The sequence below is a fragment of the Diceros bicornis genome, chromosome 13 (genome assembly GCF_020826845.1).
Source record: "Diceros bicornis minor isolate mBicDic1 chromosome 13, mDicBic1.mat.cur, whole genome shotgun sequence".
Classification (NCBI taxonomy): domain Eukaryota; kingdom Metazoa; phylum Chordata; class Mammalia; order Perissodactyla; family Rhinocerotidae; genus Diceros; species Diceros bicornis.
The window spans coordinates 29710310-29730222 of NC_080752.1; the positions used below are offsets into that span (position 1 = coordinate 29710310).

At 38.9% G+C, this 19913-nt stretch overlaps 1 protein-coding gene across 3 annotated transcripts in view; it reads left to right on the plus strand.

The window, feature by feature from the left end:
• The window catches only part of KIF1B (kinesin family member 1B), a 140920-nt gene that overhangs the window by 88176 nt on the left and 32831 nt on the right, over positions 1–19913 (plus strand). For 2 of the 3 annotated variants that reach the window (XM_058552860.1, XM_058552861.1), the window contains exons 21-28: positions 5397–5490; positions 6801–6949; positions 8630–8808; positions 9491–9628; positions 16856–16974; positions 17961–18046; positions 18378–18507; positions 18689–18851. In XM_058552860.1, coding sequence (XP_058408843.1) covers positions 5397–5490; positions 6801–6949; positions 8630–8808; positions 9491–9628; positions 16856–16974; positions 17961–18046; positions 18378–18507; positions 18689–18851 — 1058 coding nt within the window. Of the gene's footprint in view, positions 1–5396; positions 5491–6800; positions 6950–8629; positions 8809–9490; positions 9629–10812; positions 11062–16855; positions 16975–17960; positions 18047–18377; positions 18508–18688; positions 18852–19913 lie in introns of all 3 variants that reach the window. The other variant, XM_058552863.1, reaches the window with a different exon arrangement.

A 19913-nucleotide genomic window follows, 5' to 3' on the forward strand; every position in this document is an offset into this window, starting at 1 on the left:
GCTTTCCTGTAGTCACACAACTATTGACCAGGGATCCAGGTCCAGTCTCAGGCAGTCCACTGCCCTGCCTCCCTCTCTGTTGACTCTCAGATGTACTCTCTACAGCCTGGGCCTCTGCCCTGACCTCTAGATGCAGACATGCGACTATGGCCTTACATCCAGATGGCTAACTGGCATCTCACATTTAAACCATCTAAACCAGAGCAGTTAGCTCAGTCCAAAAATCCAAGAGTCATCCTCAGTTTCTCCTTTTTTCCCCACACTCAGTAGGTTGCATTTCCTCTGCCTGACTCCATTCTCTTTTCTTCACCTTTGCTGCTCACACCCTGGACCAGGCACTGCCATCTCCCTAGACACTGCTGCAATAACCTCATGACTGCTGTCCTTGCTTCCAAGCCCCCAGGCCATGCTCCACAGAGAGTGGTGTTTTTAAAACATGTGCTAGACCGTATTACTTCCCAGCTCGAAACTACCCAATGACTTCCCTTAGAGTAAAATCCACAGTCCTTATCGTGGCCTTCAAAGCTGTCCATAACCCAGTCCCTATCTGACTACTCCACTGCATCTTCGACCCTTCTTGCTCCTCCGTTCCACCCACACAGGTTTTCTTGCTTTTCCTTCGACACACCAGGCCCGTATCCATCCCAGGACCTTTGTACTTACTGTTAGTTCTACTTTGACTGGAATAAACTACACCCCCCCCACACCAAGATCTCAGCATGCTTGCTTAGATCTCTGATTAAATGTTATCTCTACAGAGTGACTGTCCCACCAGCTAATCTAATAGTCTTCTTCCCATTCCTCTCTTCTGCCTATTAGCCCCTAATACCTACCTTTTTTGTGTGTGTGTGAGGAAGATCAGCCCTGAGCTAACATCCGATGCCAATCCTCCTCTTTTTTGCTGAGGAAGACTGGCCCTGGGCTAACATCTGTGCCCATCTTCCTCTACTTTATATGGGACGCCACCACTGCATGGCCTGACAAGCGGTGCATCGGTGCGCGCCCGGGATCTGAACCTGCGAACCCTGAGCTGCCCAAGCGGAACGCACACACTTAACCACTGCGCCACTGGGCTGGCCCCAATACCTGCCTTTCTTTATCTTTCTTCCTAGTACTTCTCTCTACTGAAATCGTAGTGTATACTATGTTTGTTTACTGTGTATCATTTCTCCCTCACCAGTGAGACCTTTGTCTTGTTGACCACTGTATTCCTAGTATCTGGCACGTAGTAGGAGCAAAAAAGGTATTTATTTGTTGAACGAATGAATGGATGGATAGTGGTTTAAAAAGCATGCTCTGGAGTCGAATTGCCTGGGTTCAAATCCCGTTTCCACTACTTGCTAACTCTGATCTTTGGAAAGTTACTTAATTTCTTTAAGCCTTTTTCTTCTTTAACATGAGGATAACAATGGTACCATCTTCATAGGGTTGTTGGGAAGATTGAGATAATCCATGTTAAACATTAAGAACAGTTCCAGGCACAAACTAAGCTTAAACACAAGGATGGTCAGCTGGGAGAGAACATTCTAGAACAGGGGAGGGCCAGCGCAGTGCCTTTATAAATATAGGGCATATATTGAACTAGTTGGGACTTTTTATAAACAAAAAAGCTACTGATAAATATATTATTTTTAGTGTGCTTTTCATAATTATCCTAGTTTTCACCATGAAATCAACAGACCAGTAGTATCTGCATCTCTTTATCCATTTGTTGTAGGAAAATCCAACACTTAAGGGTTTTTCTGGTGACCTACAAAATGTCCTTTTTGGAAGCTCATATGCAGCCTGGTTTGGGGAAGAGAAGGCCAATTCAAGAAATGGTCTTGGTATTTGAACTACCAGTGCTTGTAGAAATTTCCCCTGGTCAAAATGCAGTTAAAGTTAGGTCCATAGCATTATAGGAAATCTTTTTATGTCAGCTTTGCTGTTGCTGAAGCACAACCAGAGCCTTTGGGGAAGGTTATCCTCATACTTTTAACAGTCAGAATCAAAGGATTTTTTTCATTGGTAGTTTGACCAGCTTGTAAACTTATTCTTGAGGAACTCCTCAAAAATGAGCCAGTCACAAAAAGCCGAAACTGTCTGATTCCACTTCTATGAGGTACCTAGAGTAGTCAAAATCATAGAGATAGAAATAGAATGGTGGTTGCTGAAGGTGGGGGAATGGGGAGTTATTGTTTAATGGGCATAGAATTTCAGTTTTACAAAATGAAAAGAGTTTTGGAGAGAGATGGTGGTGATGGTTGCACAGTATTATGAATATTTCATACTACTGAACTATACACTTAAAAATGGTTAAGATGGTAAATTTTTTATGTGTATTTTACTACAATAAAAAATTGGGAGAAAAATTCTCAAGATAAAATATTAACATTTTTTTCTACCTGATGAGTTTTAGGAAACCAAGAGTCTTTCTCTTTTTGCTGAAGGAATCCTGTATAATGCATAGGTTTTTTAGGGGAAAAAACTCCCCCCTCCCCAGCCTTTTATTTTGAAACATTTTAAACCTACCAAGAAGCTGAAAAAATAGTACAGTGAACTTTTGTATACCCATATTTATATATTTTTTCTGAATCGTTTGAAAGTAAGTTGCAGACATCATGACAGTTTACCCCTAAATATGTCCATCTGTATCTCCTAAAATCAAGGATATTCTCTTAATACCATTATCCCATCCAAGAAATTTAATACTAATTCAATATCGTGTAATATACAATCCATTTTCAAATTTTCCTAGTCGTTTAAAAAATATGTATGTTATAAGTGTATGTGTGTTTTAATCCAAGATTCAGTTGAGGTTTATATATTGCATTTGGTTTTATCTTTCATTACATTGGTATTTTTGAAGAATCGAGACCACAATCTGATTTGTCTGGTTGTTTCCTCAAGATTAGATTTAGGTTAAACATTTTTGGTAAGAATGCTATAAAGATGATGTTGTGTACTTGAATTGCATCACATCAGTAGACATAAAATGTCAATTTGTCCTATTATCAGTAATGTTCAAGTTTAATAAATTTAGTTAATGTAATGTTTCCTAGCTCTTTCTCCTTCTTATTAGTAGGTTTCTGGGGTGGCACTTGGGATTGTGTGAATATTCTGTTTTCTATCCACCTTTCACTCAGTTGTTTTTAGCATTTATTAATGATCCTTGCCTGATCATTACTGAGTCAGTTACTGTATCTGGGGTTGCAAGATAGTGATTTTTTAACTGTCATTCCCTCTGCATTTATTAACTGGCTTTTTTTGGGGGGTGGAGGGAGCAAAGAAGAGCTTTCCTTTTTTCTCTCCTTCTTGCAGTATCACTATGGACTTATGGATCTTTTTATACTCAATGTGCTATATATTTTTTATTATTCTTATTTATTAGCCAGTGGGAGTCTGTATCCTTCCGAAATGGCCCCCATCGGTCTTTGAATACTTCCGTGCTTTCTGGCACAAGATACTCTGGGTTCACCTTGTACTTGCCTTACTCCAAACCTGGAATCAGTCATTTTCCCAAGGAGCCCTGGTTCCTTTTGTTGGGGAGTGATATTTAGAAACCAAGATCTAGGTGCTAGGTATATTTAAAAAATAAACTTTTTAAAACATTGCCTGTCATTTTAATAGTGTGTTACCATTTAAGAGGACTTTCACGTGTTTTTAAATGGTTCGTTATTTGATCCTTCCTGCAGTCCTGTGTTATAGGCAGGTCGGAGACTAAAATCTTCATTTTAAAGATGACAAAAGTGAGGTGTAGAGAGGATTTAATTTTCCCAGGATTATAAGACTAGTAAGAGCAGGTGCCAGGATCAAAACCAAAGTCATTTACCTGCTAGTTTAATATTTTTTCTTTTTTTTGCCACGGTATATAGTCTCCTAAAAAGTTTGTTTAGATAAAGCTGTGTCACTGGCTTTTTGGTCTATGCCAGAGAGAAAGCTTCCTTTGTGAGACTAAATGATAAATGATGAGAGCCTTGAGAATATTTGCATCTTTCTTAGCATTGCCATTGGGAGCTCCTTTTTTAATGGAGTTTGCTAAGAGGCTTTCAGTGGTCCTCCATAATACATAGAATATTTGATTTGTGACTTGGAGAGCTCTGTTTGAAAACAGTACATGGTCGTACCTAAGCCCTTTGTCTCATGACAGCCTATAATCGGGTCACTCCCAAAGAAGCAGGAAACCCAGGCAGTATATTTTATTTATTTATTTTTTATTTATTTTTCCCCCAAAACCCCAGTAGATGGTTGTATGTCGTAGCTGCACATCCTTCTAGTTGCTGTATGTGGGACGCGGCCTCAGCATGGCCGGAGAAGCGGTGCGTTGGTGTGCGCCCGGGATCCGAACCCGGGCCGCGAGCAGCGGTGCACGCGGACTTAACCACTAAGCCACGGGGTCGGCCCCCAGGCAGTATATTTTAAAATGCTCTGCTTATGCTATGATTTGGGATTTTATTATGTGAAGGTCTCTTCTCTTAACCTTACTTGTTTTATTTTCAAAAAATGCAAGCTTTTTTTGTCAACACTCCAAGGAACTTTTTTCCCTAATCTCTCCCCACCATGAAATTTTAATAACTCAGATATATGAGATATCTCTTTACATACTGTATGTATATTTGTGCTTTATACATAAAAAGAGTAAGTTTTTTATCCCTCGAGAACCATTTTTTGCCCTCTTCAGGGTGAAGTTACCCTCATTGAGAATGCATGGAGTAGATGGAGAAATTAAGTGTAAATCTGATTTGTATTACAGTTTTACATTTTGTGTTATAATAGTATATTTTAAAATAAAATGTCTTTCTTGGATAACTAAATCCAATGTATAGACTTTTTCAATCCTAATAGTACTGTGATCTTTTGGTTACCTGAAGGCTGAGTTCATCCTACACCTGCAAAAATAGTAATATTTCATCCATAGGGAGCTTTAGAGTCTATGGTTCTAATTTTTTCCCATCCAAACAGCTAGGTAATTGAACTGTTGGTGATACTGGTGAATTTAATCTTATCGTGAATTTAATCTTTTCTAGCATTGTTTTTCTCTGAAATTCGTTGATGTGTAAAGGTACTACTTAAGTGTATTTTAGCATTTAAGGGACACATGCATTTTTTTCCCTCAAAATCCCCCCTTTCTCTACCACAATCCCAAGTAAAGAACTCTTGAGTCTGAGGAAGCAGAAAGAGAGAGATGGCAGTTAAATTTTTTTTTTAGCATTTACCCATTACAGACTATCTTATGTGCTTTGTGGTTTTTTCCTAAGTATTTCTCTGTACATGTCTTTTTATTGTTGTTCCATGTGTTTGTCTTCTTTTCTTTGTCTTTTGCTTTGTCTACTTTTCCCAATATTCCTTTCATTTCTCTTTTCCTTCCCTCTTATTTCCTCTTTCTCCTACATGTTATCTCCTTTCTTTTCATTCAGGACTATGAGAGTAAATTGCAGGCCTTGCAGAAGCAGGTTGAGACCCGATCCCTAGCTGCAGAAACAACTGAAGAGGAAGAAGAGGAGGAAGAAGGTGAAATCTAGAGACTGAAACTTTCCTATGTATATCTTTTGGACTTGTGATCAAAGCTGGATTTGATCATAGTTGACCCTACTCTTTATTGATATTTTACTGAGTCAATTTAACGATGATTTAAAAGATGCTCAGTGAGAATCCACGCCATGTTCTATGAGGTAGGAGTAGGGCTGATAATGTTCTTTAGAACACATGATTTCTGAGCAGTCTCCATATAAATCTCTTGGGAAATTTACATATACTGTCTCATATTACTGTACATATGAAGTTAACATATGTTACAAATAAATATAGAGCTTAATCTTTGTTAAGCTATTCTGTTCTATTTGCTGGTTTATGGTTTACGTCAAGGATTTCCCAGTGAGGACTTTGGAATATATCAGTGTACATTAAAGTATTTCTGACAGATTTCTAATCACATTGCTTAGTCATGCCTACCTGTCTTAAGTTTTCCAGAATTTCCTAGCTGATTTAGAGCTTTATTTATTCTTTTTGTGAGGAAGATCAGCCCTGAGCTAACATCCATGCTAATCCTCCTCTTTTTGCTGAGGAAGACCGGCTCTGAGCTAACATCTATTGCCAATCTTCCTCCTTTTTTTTTCCCCAAAGCCCCAGTAGATAGTTGTATGTCATAGCTGCACATCCTTCTAGTTGCTGTATGTGGGACGCGGCCTCAGCATGGCCGACAAGCGGTGTGTCGGTGCGCACCCGGGATCCAAACCCCGGGCCGCCAGTAGTGGAGCACGCGCACTTAACTGCTAAGCCACGGGGCCGGCCCTGAATTAGAGCTTTAATTGTTAGTTAGTGCCTTATAATACAGTATGAACATTCATCACATTTCATTTCTTCATCCAACCTCTCAGTAATCTCAGGGCTTCAAATTAACTTTGAAGGAACTCTTAATTTATGTAGTAAATTCTTTATTTTTCAGTATTGAGGTAAAATATGACCTTTTCCCCCTGTACTGGAAAGAAAAATAGATATATATGAATTTGTAAAACATACTAGTTTTTCTTTATTATAAGCCACACCTTAGCTATGTATCTTTAAAAAAAAAGCAAGAGAAATCTATTTCTTTGATGTACTGTTTTAAATAAACAGTAGGGTTTTTTTAGGTTTTCTGAAATGTATATACTGCTTTTATAATATCAACAGAATTTAGTAAGGTTTACTGAAAAGAAGAAAACTAAAGCAGCTGAATGGAGAAAAACTGGAAAATATCTTAATGTGATGAAAGAGATGACTTAGAGGAGGGAGGTAATTTCTGCACAGTTATGAGATTAATTATGCATCGTTTGCTCTTTCAGTTCCCTGGACACAACATGAATTTGAGCTGGCTCAGTGGGCCTTCCGGAAGTGGAAGTCTCACCAGTTTACTTCATTAAGGGACTTACTCTGGGGCAATGCTGTTTACCTGAAGGAGGCCAATGCCATCAGTGTGGAACTGAAGAAGAAGGTACGGAGCGGGATGGGGAGAACGTGGCCATCTGGAGGCGAAGCTGGGCCTGATGGGGTTCACGGCTCTCATCTTGAACTGACCTTTCCCTTGGGTGAACTCAGCTGCTTTTTGCTATGAAACAGGTTTATATATGAGTTTATTTTATGTATGTGCCTGGAACATATGCATAGTAGGCACTAATTAAATATTTATTAAATGAAATTTTAAAAGTAATATGTTTTATACCTTATGTTACAAATGAGGAGACTGTATCCCTGACAAGAGCTAGAGAAACTTAATAGTAGAAAAATGTTTCTCTTGGGTTTCTGAAAATCTCAATTTTCTTTTAGTTTTCTAGCATTAAGTTTGCATCTGTGTGCCCCCTCCTCTTCTAGGGTCTGAGAGGCAATTTTGTGTAGTGGACAAACACGTGCACTCTGCACCCAGACAGCAGGTTCCAAGCCTAGCTCTCCTAGTTGTGTTGACCCTGATAGCCCCGTGCCTCCATTCTCTCATCTACGAAATGGGCTTGGCAACAGTGTCGGCTACCCAGGGATTTTGTTTTTTGTTTTTTTTTTAATAATTTTATTTATTTATTTATTTTTCCCCCAAAGCCCCAGTAGATAGTTGTATGTCATAGTCGCACATCCTTCTAGTTGCTGTATGTGGGACGCGGCCTCAGCATGGCCAGAGAAGCGGTACATCGGTGCGCGCCCGGGATCCGAACCCCGGGCCGCCAGCATCAGAGCGCGCACACTTAACTGCTAAGCCACCAGGCTGGCCCTTCTACCCAGGGATTTTGTGAGGGATGAAAGAGTGAATACATGCTGAAATAGTGCCTGGACATGGTAAAAGGCAGTTAATGTTACTGATTGTCTTAATTATTACCAAGATGTCACACCACATCTTAGATTCATTCTTCTATATATCCCACTGTGTAATAGTCTCCTGATTACTACAGTTACAGTGGGGGGCAATTCTGCATAGTAGGTAAGAGCACAGACTGCCTGACTTTGGGAAAACTCATGATCTTCTAGGGCTATATTCTAGTTCTGTAAAATGGGGATAAGATGTCTTCTTCATTCATAATCTTGGCAACCCATCTCATTTTGTAATTCTTTATTATCTACTCCGCTCTCAAGTAGACTAAATGATGGCAGCCTTTTTTTGTTCCTACTGTACATAGCATTTAATTAATATTTGCTGGTGAAAATATAGAGTGGTAGCGTGAAATAAATGACATAATGCATGCAAAGCACTTACCATATAGTAAACACTTTTAAGAGTAGTAGTTGTAATCTTCTGGGTTTAAAATGGAAAACCGTGACATGTTTCCACCTTCTCTCATTAGTGAGAGACTAGAGATGCGTTCTTGGGTCCACCTTTTTTTCTCTTATATAAGTTCTTCAAAAGTCTTCATTCAGTCAACCAAAGTATGTTTGAGATTTTAGTTTGTGCAAAATTCTGTGCCAGGCTAGGAAAACGAAGTCTGTAAATAGCTTAATTTGAAATTAGGATTATTCTCAATGATTAATGTACAAGTGGCCACTTTTTTCAGTCAGTCACCAGCTGTTTGTTGAGCACATACTAAGGTGCTTGACCTCTTTCCCTTTGGACGTGGTTATATCGCTTTGTTTCTGAAGCTTACTTGCTGAAAACATAAAGGCCATTTGTCGATGGTTTATTCTTTCCTTTTAGGTGCAGTTTCAGTTTGTTCTGCTGACTGACACGTTGTACTCCCCTTTGCCTCCCGAATTACTTCCCACTGAGATGGAAAAAACTCACGAAGACAGGCCTTTCCCTCGTACAGTGGTGGCAGTGGAAGTCCAGGATCTGAAGAACGGAGCAACACATTATTGGTCTTTGGAGAAACTCAAGTATGAAAACATTATTCATAAAGCTATTTGTGTTAGTTAGGAAATAATAATGAATTGCTCAAGTGTGCTCCCTCAGATGTTTCTCCCTGTGATGTCATTATTGCTTCCTTTTCTGTGCTGCTCAGTGCTGTTGCTGACCAGTGATAGTACTATCGATCTGTTTATTCCTAAGTGAGTGAATCCCACTTCACAAACACCTTTGTCATTTGCAGATATTATTTAAGTTTAGCCTCCATAGATCCTCTTATATTTTAAATGTTCCAATTTCATGATATCTATTTCTTTCTTGGATCTAGTAATTAATCATCTTTTCTGTCCTGGATCTCATGATGATCAGTAATCAACAGGAAAGTTATGATGTAGCTTCCTTTGCTTTTAGTATGATGGGATATTTTCTGCTATTCCGTTATATTTGAGATGTCATACACATTGAACTACATTTCTCCTATGACTCAGTAGAGGTTAGGTGGCTATTCTTGACTTTTAGGGGCTTGTCTCTAAACTCAGACACTTTGGATACTCAGTGTTTTGGTTTCTGTACTTTTGGCCTTCATTCTTTTTTAATATCATTAAATGGTGGGAGCAGCTTTTTTTTTAAATCTTGCATGCAAGATACTTCCAAAGTGAAATATTAATGCAATCTTATGATATTAACCCAGTGTACTTTATGTTTACTATGTAGGCAGAGGCTGGCTTTGATGCGAGAGATGTATGACAGGGCAGGTGAGATGGCCTCCGGTGCCCAAGATGAAAGTGAAACCACTATGACTGGCAGTGATCCATTTTATGATCGGTTCCATTGGTTCAAACTTGTAGGAAGGTATGTAGTGAGTTTATTGATGTCTTCTTTTTAACTAATGAATGGTTTTGTTTTAATTGCTTAAAACCTCAGCAGATATTATAGAAAGTTAAAAGAAAAAGAGTATAAGAAAGCCCCATTTATAATCTTATCCATTCATTCACAACCACTGTGTCGTTTGGTATATTTCCCTTTGGTGTTATTCAACATGCATATTTGTTTTAAGTCTCAAACTTTCAAGCAAAGTAATTGCAAGTCTTCCCTGCTTCTCAGCTCATTCACAAAATGTCTTACAGTTGAACAAGATAGATTTAAAAGAAAACCTACGTCTGTATCCTGCACAGTTTAAAATCATAGTACGACTTACAACTTAGCAGACTACAACCTCTCCATGATCTGATATGTCCTCATTTTTTTTTTTAAAGCAATTCATCTTACTTTAGCCTGCCAAGAGTGAATTAATTGCACACCTTGGTGTAGCCCACTTGAGCCTCTTTTGTGTATATGTTACTTTCAACATTTAATGAAAACAAATAGTGCCTCTGTGAGTCCGTATTGAGTCAAGTTCTTAGAGGCTTAGAAAAAGCAGAGAAATATAAGGTTTGAGCTTAATGATTTCAGAATTTGTATTGTTTTTCAATTGCAAAAACTTTCTGATAGTTTTAAAGGAACTGGGTAAAAAGGAGGAGCTGAAGTCATAGAATTTTGTAGAAATGAAGTAAATCTTTTCCACTCCACTCTGACAGTAGTGTTTTTAAAGAGAAGAACTGGCCATGCACATGTTACTCAAGCAAGGCACATACTTGCTTTGCTGTATACCATTTCATCCATTTTGTTTTCTGTTCCAAGATGACGTAGAATGAAGATTTAAACCTTATTATTTCACCTAATGTAGAGTGGCTCCTTTGAGGCCTGGCTGCTGATCTTTTGTGTAAACTGGAGACCATCAACATTTTACAGTGCATTATTTATCTGAGATATTCTGCTCATGTATTTCCTTTGCTTTTCTTATTCTAAGGATCAGTCCTTGTTCCCTTTCACCTGAACCAGATGATTTATGCTTATTTTATCCTTTTGCTTTTCCACTTGCTTTTATTGTGTTGATTCCCCAGTGGGTTCTATCCTGTTGGCACCTATAGCTTCCTGTTTAACCAACTATTCCTCTTTCCTTGGCTGTGTCAATTGGCGTCCTACCTCGTGTCTAGCTCCCCCATTTTCCACGGCTGTGTGAATGAGCGCCTTGCTGACCGCACACCCTCCCCTACTTTTTCCACGGCCGATTCCGACATCACTGAGCTGGCTGACGAGCAGCAAGATGAGATGGAGGATTTTGATGATGAGGCATTCGTGGATGACACCGGCTCTGACGCAGGGACGGAGGAGGGATCAGATCTCTTCAGTGACGGGCATGACCCGTTTTACGACCGATCCCCATGGTTCATTTTAGTGGGAAGGTTGGTGAGGTTATTGTGAGAAAGGCAAAAAGGGACCAGCTCTTGCTCTAAAGAGGCTCCTTGTGCAATTTTGGATGATCTTGCTTTAGCCAGTTCCATTCATGACATGCTGACCTGGCTAGAGAGAGCCCTCAGGCAGTGTTTGTGAGGTACTTGGTCTACTCAGTACAGCATACAGCAATGTGTGGAGACTCTACATGGAGGAACACTAGTCTTAAATTGCCCAGTAATTTTCTCCTGAAGGAGGAAACTCCAGAGGAGAAAGTAATTCCAGTTAAGAGTTAAATGTTACAGGTTCGAAGAATGTTATTGTGGTCTGATGTTTCCTTTCTGTGGTAATGTGAGTGAAGAAACATATGGGGATAACTTGAGAAAGGAGAGCAAAGCAAGTCCAACATTAGGCTACAGGATTCGTGGCACCAGCAGGAATCAAGAGGTCAAAAGTGGAATGTGGAGTAGAGTTAGGTTTGTTTTTTGCTTAGTCTATGAGTCCAAAAAAGAATCAGGAACGTGAAGTTTTCTCTTTGTCTAAAATGTATGCCTTTCTTTGGCCAGTTTCACAGGCCATAGAGCCTGTCTATAGATCTTTGGCTTCTGCTAAAATTTTACCTTTAGGCTCTATAATGATGAATCTCATAAAATTATCTGTTGACACCATCAACAATAGATATTGTTCAGTGTTACATGAAACTGCTTTGTGTTAAGTTTAGTTGACCAGAATGAGGCATTGTCTCTGGCTCCATCTGTCAGTGATGCAGAACTCGCATGCACAGTTCCTAATACTGATGTCTTTGTCTACAATGCAGTCTTCATGCTGAAGTAATTTTAATTACAAATTCAACGGTGCAGTGCTCACTGGATTAACAAAAAAGTATGGCCAGGCTTTAAGGTATTAAATTTAATTTTATTGGTGCATTAGAACCCCATATTGTTGAATCCTTTAAAAATAAGGGAATTATGTCAGTGTTAAATGGCTAAGCACCAGTTATCTAAAAATTAAAGTGCAGCAAGTCTCCTGACCCAGTAGAGACAGGAGGTTCTAAAACTTAGCTTATAGTATGGTGTTGCTTACCTGGTTAGAACTAAATAAATAATGTAGATGATGATCACTGTTATGGAAAGGGGGGAAAGAAAGGCTTTTTGATAGAAATGAAAGCCTCAATTATGACTATCGGTTGTAGCAGTAGATGGTCTCAGGGTTTTACAATGGCAAAGGGGCATTTATTCAGTTTTTCCACGTATAAACATAAAGGGATTGTACAACCATGAATATTGTTTTCTGCTCGTGTATTGCCAGGAATAGATGCTTAGAATTTCAGAGAAGCTGATTTATATTAAAATTGAGAAAAGTAGGTCAATGTACAAATAATGGGATCATAATGCTTTCCTTATTTTATTGCTGGCTGTGTCCTTCAGCACATTTCTACCCTATTCTAAGAGAGTCAGAAGTTAGAATCAAGTTTCTATCCATACTGCTTGGTCCGGGTGCCAGTTGTGCAGCTTCTAACGCTGCTCACTGTGCTTTACGCCATCGCACAGTGAGGAATAGGTAGCTTCATTTTACATGGCACAGTGCGAAGAACACTGACCTAGTTGTCAGGAGGAGCCTAACTTAGGACAGGCAACTTAAACTGAGGCCTATTGGCTTCATTCTCAAGTGTAAAATGGAGAGTTAGGTAGAAGAAAAAGAGCCTTAAAGATCTTTTTGATCATTCAGATTCTGTCACCACACTAGCAAAATGAATATTTGCTATTTGTATTGTGAGTCAGTTGTATGGAAAACTTAAGTCAGAATCCCACGTAATGTGGGAATTCACTAACTTAAGATATATGTATTATTTTCTCTGTTTTTATTCATTTTAATCATATCACATTTAAGTGTAGGTATAAAGCAATAAACGTTACTTTGAGTTGCAAATAAAATACTTATGAAGCTATGGCTCAGGAATTGACATTTTTGTTTGGGTTCCCATGTTCTAAACTAACTTTGCTCTGCAAGAAAGAGGTTAGGGGAGGAGGTGAAATCATAAAGTGAAGGATAATCAGTAAAGTGAAGGATAGCTCTTGATTTTCACCCTTGACTACATTTCTCATCTACAAACAAAGTTTATAATAATGCAACATTACCCAGTTATGTAGAGGTCATTGTATGTGTAAGAAGAGTAACTCCTTTCTTGTTCTTGTAATTCACTGGATTGAATTTCCCCTATTGGCACATGATTTCAAAAAAAAAGTTACTTGTAAAATTTTCCAGTTTCTTGTGAAATTCCATTTGTAGATTTTGTTTCTTGGCCTTGGCTGCCTCTGGTGAATTTTTATATGAAAATAAAAGAGCTTGTCCCTTTAGCTATTCTCTTATGGCATGCTGGGATGTTTTGAACCATCCATCATATTTGGGATGAAATGTAAAATATTTAAGCTAGTCGTCTAGGTTAAAAGGGGGCAAAAGATAGTTATTCTGTGACCTAAGTACCTGAACTGACATTCTTTCTGTAGCTAGAACCATAATTATGCTGATTTTTCTTATCTTTATGTTGACAAAATTTGTTTCCCTTTTTGATGTAACTTCACAGAACTTTCTGCTAATGTATCTTTTACATCATCCCCTCTCTCATCCCTGTTCTCCTTCAGTCTGCTAGGTCAAGGTATAAGAACTCTCAAGAATGTAGAGTCATTATAAAAATTTCAGTTTAAAAAACTTCAAAGGAGAACTTTTATACAGCATTGCTTTGGGGCTGAGGACTATGTACTGATTATAGGACAAGGAGCTGTCTAGTGATTGTGCTGTTGTGTAGTCACAGTGCCAGTGCCCCTCCCTGCCACGCCGTAAAACTATAGAATTCTCTTTTCTAAAAAGGAAATCTATAAAAGTACTTCCTATTCTTCCACCTTTGGAACAGTCATTGCCATAGGCAGAAAGGAGATTCTCGTCTTTAGTATGTGCTCAAATAGAACTTTACTGTAATGTGCGTGTGTGTGTTGCTGTACCTTCAAGTGGTAAGCTTTTTTAAAATTAAAAACAGGAGTTCCTGTTTTTGAATAGCTGTATTTTTTGTGTGAGGAAGATTAACCGTGAGCTAACATCTATTGCCAGTCCTCCTCTTTTGTGCTGAGGAAGATTGGCCCTGGGCTAAGATTCACGCCTATCTTCCTCTACTTTATATGAGACGTTGCCACAGCATGGCTTGATAAGCAGTGTGTACGCCTGAGGTCCGAACCTGTGAACCCCAGGCTGCCGAAGCGGAGCACTCCGAACTTAACCGCTAGGCCACATGGTTAAGTTTGATGTGCTCCACTTCGGCAGCCTCGGTTTACAGTTTTGGATCCTGGGTGCGGACCTACACTACTCATCAGCCATGCTGTGGTGGTGACCCACATATAAAATAGAGGGAAGATTGGCACAAATGTTAGCTCAGGGCCAATCTTCCTCAGCAAAAAAAATAAATAAATAATAATAATAATAATAGTAATAACTATACAAATTAAGTATAGTTAGGAATCTAAACACATTCTATATAGGTAATATCCAAGATGAGTATGGCTTTGAAAATCAACCTAGTATAAAATTGAATGGCTGTGCTTCTCTACCTCTGGTATAACCCATTTTTCTGAAGAATCTTCCACTTCTACTTAAAGGACAAATTATTTTCCTGTTCATTTATGTTCATAGATGTTCAGTCACTCACCAGATATTTATTGAGTGTATTTACTTAATAAATATTCCCGGCCCTCTGCAGACAAAACCAGCTTGGTTCCTGCCCCTTACAGTCTGGTGGGTGAGACAGACAAATTAAATAATCATATAAATAATTGTAAGTCATAGCAATGATGGAATCATGTGTGTTACTGAGATCATATAACATTGGGGGGACCTGTCATGAGAGAGTGGTGTTTGGAATAAGACCTGAAGTTGTGAAATCAAAGGCATGAGGTGGGTAGTAGAGTTCAGAGAGGACTCCAGGCAGGGACATGAGCACATGTGCTGTGCTGGCTCTCTAATGGCCCCGGCATTGAAAGTGGGCACCTCTGGCTGGGATGCCATTCAGAGATGAAGGTGGTCTGTATGTGTGTGGACTTTGGAAGTGAAATTATCCATTTGGTACCTTATGCCAAATTCTTAGTCTTTAAACTCTGTCACAGTAGTTGATATTTGAGAGTCTCATTTGTAATCCTTTTCAGAAGACACTTCATTTTTAAATTTTGTAAACAAAGCTTTAACCTGTTTCTTAGCATTGCCTTCCCCGCCTTTGGAGCAGACTGAAAGGGAAGTGGACTTCATTTGATCTGATTCAGTGTTCACTTGCAGTTATTTTTGTTATCTTTTTCATTCATATTTCATTTATACTCTTAAAGTTTTATTAACATTTGTTTTTCTGTGTTGTATTTTGTCTATTTTCAGAATTGTTTTCATTACTTTGAGTTGAAATCTCAAGAATCCACTCCATCTTCCTTTTCTCTTTGTTTTGTAGTAGATTTCAGAGAGCAGAGAGCAGGAAAAGAAGCAGACAGGCATATGTGTCACGTTTAGTTATGTTTGATTTCTTGATGCAAATGTTTACTCTTTGTCTTGTCTTGTGTTCAAAGATCAGCATATACCCAGTGGGAAGACAGGAGTAACAGCAGGAACTAGATTTTATTTCCCATCCACTAATTGGAATGAACACTCTTAAGTTTTGTGATCACCAGTTTTTATTGCTTTAAAAAAAATCAATAGCTACAAAATAATGAAAGAAGAAAAAAGTACAGATGTGATAGGATTTTGCTAGTTCGTTTGAAATAGAAAATGTTAGGTCTGTAACTTAGCTTTTGTATGTGCATTTCTGAATTAGATTTTTTAGACTTTAGGAGCAAAAGCCACCCTTTAGGGATCATTGATTTTCTTCTCCCTTGGGATTTATCTTGATGCCCATCTAGAGTCTCCTATAAGCTCGCTACTCAGAAACTTCAGGCTAGGGGCTGGCCCGGTGGTGTAGTGGTTAAGTTCGCGTGCTCCACTATGGCAGCCCAGGGTTTGCGGGTTTGGATCCTGGCGTGAATCTATACACTGCTCATCAAGCCACGCTGTGGTGGCATCCCACATGCAAAATAGAGGAAGACTGGCACAGATGGGAGCTCAGTGACAATCTTCCTCAAGCAAAAAGAGGATGATTGGCAACAGATGTTAGCTCAGGGCCAATCTTCCTCACCAAAAAAAGAAAAAAAAAAGAGAAACTTCTGGCGACATAGCCTCTCTGCCCATATGCGTCAGTCACACTGCCTAAAGATAATAGTCATTTCTTAGAGTGAAAATAAAGACCTGTAACGCTGTGACTTGAAATCTGTTTTAGAATGTATTAACTGTATTTCAGTCACATTTCCTTGCCTTTTTTGTTTCCTGATTTCTGTTTTATCTATTGGGAAAAACAAAACAAAACCTCTTTATAATTTCCTACATTAAAAGGTTAAGCTCTTTAGTGGGCTCCTTTTTCCCTACCTTTAGCAGTATTCATAGAGCAGTATCTTGAAAGTCTACTTCCAATTGTTACTCTTTTACCTACAGTGGTAATTTTTATAGGGAGTAATTTGGTGTCAGTTGGTCTTTGTCGGCTACTTTACCAAGCATTTGCATTTGTTTATATATGGTCTGTGCTGAAAGAGCAACTGGGGGCAGTCTAAGTACAGAACAGAGAGTTGATCTTAAGATAACACCCAGAAGCCAGCTCACAGTTTCATGAAGATATCCTCAGTAAATCTAAAATCCAGCTTCTCTGTCTGTGGGGTGCTCAGATGTTTGTCTCCCTGTTTCTGTCTCTAGGGCATTTGTTTACCTGAGCAACCTGCTGTATCCCGTGCCTCTGATTCACAGGGTGGCCGTTGTCAGCGAGAAGGGTGAAGTGCGGGGATTTCTTCGTGTGGCTGTACAGGCCATTGCAGGTGGGTGACCCTATTCTGAAATTAGAGCTGTGGATTCTTTGCCTAGAGACAAAGCAGGCTAGTGCTATATGGGCCAGGCTTCAGTTACACGTACAAACTGTGGTGCGTTTGTCTGTCTTGGAGAAAGCTTTTATTGCTTCCTTTCTAACTATTGTTCCCAAGGATCATAAATCGATTCTGTTTAGTCTGGGTTACTGCTATTTTGGAATAATGGGGTAAAGGGATTTCCTTTAACATGAAGAACAACTCTTAGATTAACTTTATAAAAGTCATTTGCATTTTAAATATTGTATCTTAACTGCTTCAGAAGTAACAAAGGATTTTCAGGACTTTTTCTTGCCAAATTTTCTCTCAGGGTACTTCTGCTAGACATTTCTGTCCTTTGGCTACTATTTTATAATGCATGGGTCAAGATTCTGATACTTGACACTTTTCCATGATCCACCCTACATTCCGAGGAACGAATGTGGCCGTTTCCTGTAATTTTTCTGTTTTAATTTCTAAACACTATGCTGTGTTTAGTGACCTCTTAGCTTTTCCCCCATGGCAATCTGTGACATAGTCACCAGTGTTGAGTTTATGGAATTTTCCATAACTATAGTCTAATATTTTCAAATATTTTTTGAGTATTGTTGAATATAATTTTGCCAAGTGAAGGGGGCAGTATTTCTAGGTATGACATTTGAACAATATCAAGCATAAAACTGATTTCTTTGTTCACTAGTCTCATTTGAGTTAAAGAATTGATAAGTTTACCTGAGTAGAGTTGGAAGCAGCCCATGTGATTTTACTGCTTCGGTCTCCTTTCTTTCTTGTGCAAAAAACTTGTTCTTTAGTGTCTCCTCTTGTGCTAAAGTTCTTGAACCCTGAATCTCCACTACTTTCCTATTTATTCTATAATCCAATAAGAGTCATTGCCCCTCTGCCCTATATGTAGTCTCATTCTATCTCTTGCTTGTTTTTTGCTTATTTTTTTTTCTACTTAGCGGATGAAGAAGCTCCTGATTATGGCTCTGGAATTCGACAGTCGGGAACAGCTAAAATATCTTTTGATAACGAGTACTTTAATCAGGTGAGAAGCCTTCCAGGAAGAGGAAAACCTTATGGAAGGAGAAAGAAGTACACAGGTTTATAAGCAGGAGGTTCAGCACTGGAGAACAATTCTACCTAGAACTAAAAAGTATAGGTAACCACAGGGTTGTTCAGTAGAATATGGGACATGTTGAACAATTACAACGGTAAAGGTGAAAGCCCAACGTTTCTATTTTATTGTATTGCCTTTTCTCACGCAGCTCTTAATCGACATAATTTTCCAATCACTATTATTTGTTGGGCAAATAAACGTAAGTAAGGAAACTGGAGAAAAACATGCTATATACTAATCTACCCTACCTTGTTTTCAGAGTGACTTTTCTTCAGTTGCAATGACTCGTTCTGGTCTGTCCTTGGAGGAGCTGAGGATTGTGGAAGGACAGGGTCAGAGTTCTGAGGTCATCACTCCTCCAGAAGAAATCAACCGAATGAATGATTTGGGTACGTAGACAGAGTTTACTATGATTGGGGATGTTTTCAAAGAGGGAAAAATATTGACCATTGTCGAGGAAGATAGTCGCTTTCATCAACTAGGAATAGAAAGAACGTCTTATTCTCTCTTCTTTGAAAGGTGGTCTGTGCATTATTTGAACCATATCTGTGTTCATTTGACCCTCTTTAGATTTGAAGTCAAGCACTTTGCTGGATGGTAAGATGGTAATGGAAGGGTTTTCAGAAGAGATTGGCAACCACCTGAAACTGGGCAGTGCCTTCACTTTCCGTGTAACAGTGTTGCAGGCCAGTGGAATCCTCCCAGAGTATGCAGATATCTTCTGTCAGTTCAAGTAAGCTGCCCCTTTGCTCTGCCTACCTAGCATTTAACCCACATGGCGTCCTTTGTGCACTATAGAGTGCTTTACATTTGTGAGATATTAACACTCTTGAGAGATAAATGACTACCAGTCTCTGAAATAAAATGCTTTCTTCACTCAAGATGGAAGTAAGAACCGGAAACCTTCCATGGAATAAAACAGAGTTCATTGTGGGGAGGAGTATGGCCATGCATCCAGCTAGAAGGTTCTGTTGCAAACTATCCCCCCTGCCAGGAATAGAGGATCTAATCCAGATAAGCCTATTTATTAGTCTTTTTAATGCTGTTCATACTGAAATGTCTTATTAATAAACAAGTCTGAAAGCAGTGAGTTATCCAGGTACCAATTATGCTTATTTAATACTTGAGAAGAGGAAAATTTAAATAGTATAAAGAACAGTGAAATTCTACGTCAACTGAAAAAAAGCTAGTATGTAGAAAAGATGTGACAGGTTTCATTTCTCACCCACTTACAAGCTCTATCCTGTAACCCTCTAGATGCTTTCTTCTCAAGAGGTCCCTAGGAAAACACTTTTTTGAGAATCCTAAGTTTTAATACCTCCAAACATCAATATATCTTTTCGGTACTTGGAAAGGGCCACAGTACAAGAGAATGAAGTCTGACTCACCCTATTCTTGAAGCCCCCAGTTTGCCACTGGTGACACCAAAAGGCTGCTTTAGAGTTCTGCCATCCCTCTCCCCTCAGTGTGTGCCTTGCCCTTCTTAGGGGTCCTAATGGAGTTTATAAAGGATTGCCTTTATATAGATTTTAGCCAAGTCCTGAGTTTAAATGTGATTATTGCATAGTAAGCCTCTAATATCATTTGCTAGAACTCATAATTGTTGTTGAAATATTATCCATCCAATATTGATTTTGCCCATTTAATGTGTTTTCACTAGCAGCCTTAAATTTAGGGTGGGATGGCATTGGCCAGATGAATCAGTTTTTTTGAACTTTTCACTATTATTCTAGTCAGGCAACTGATATATTTTATAGAAAAGATCTACTTGCTTAACTGACATCTGAATGGCAAT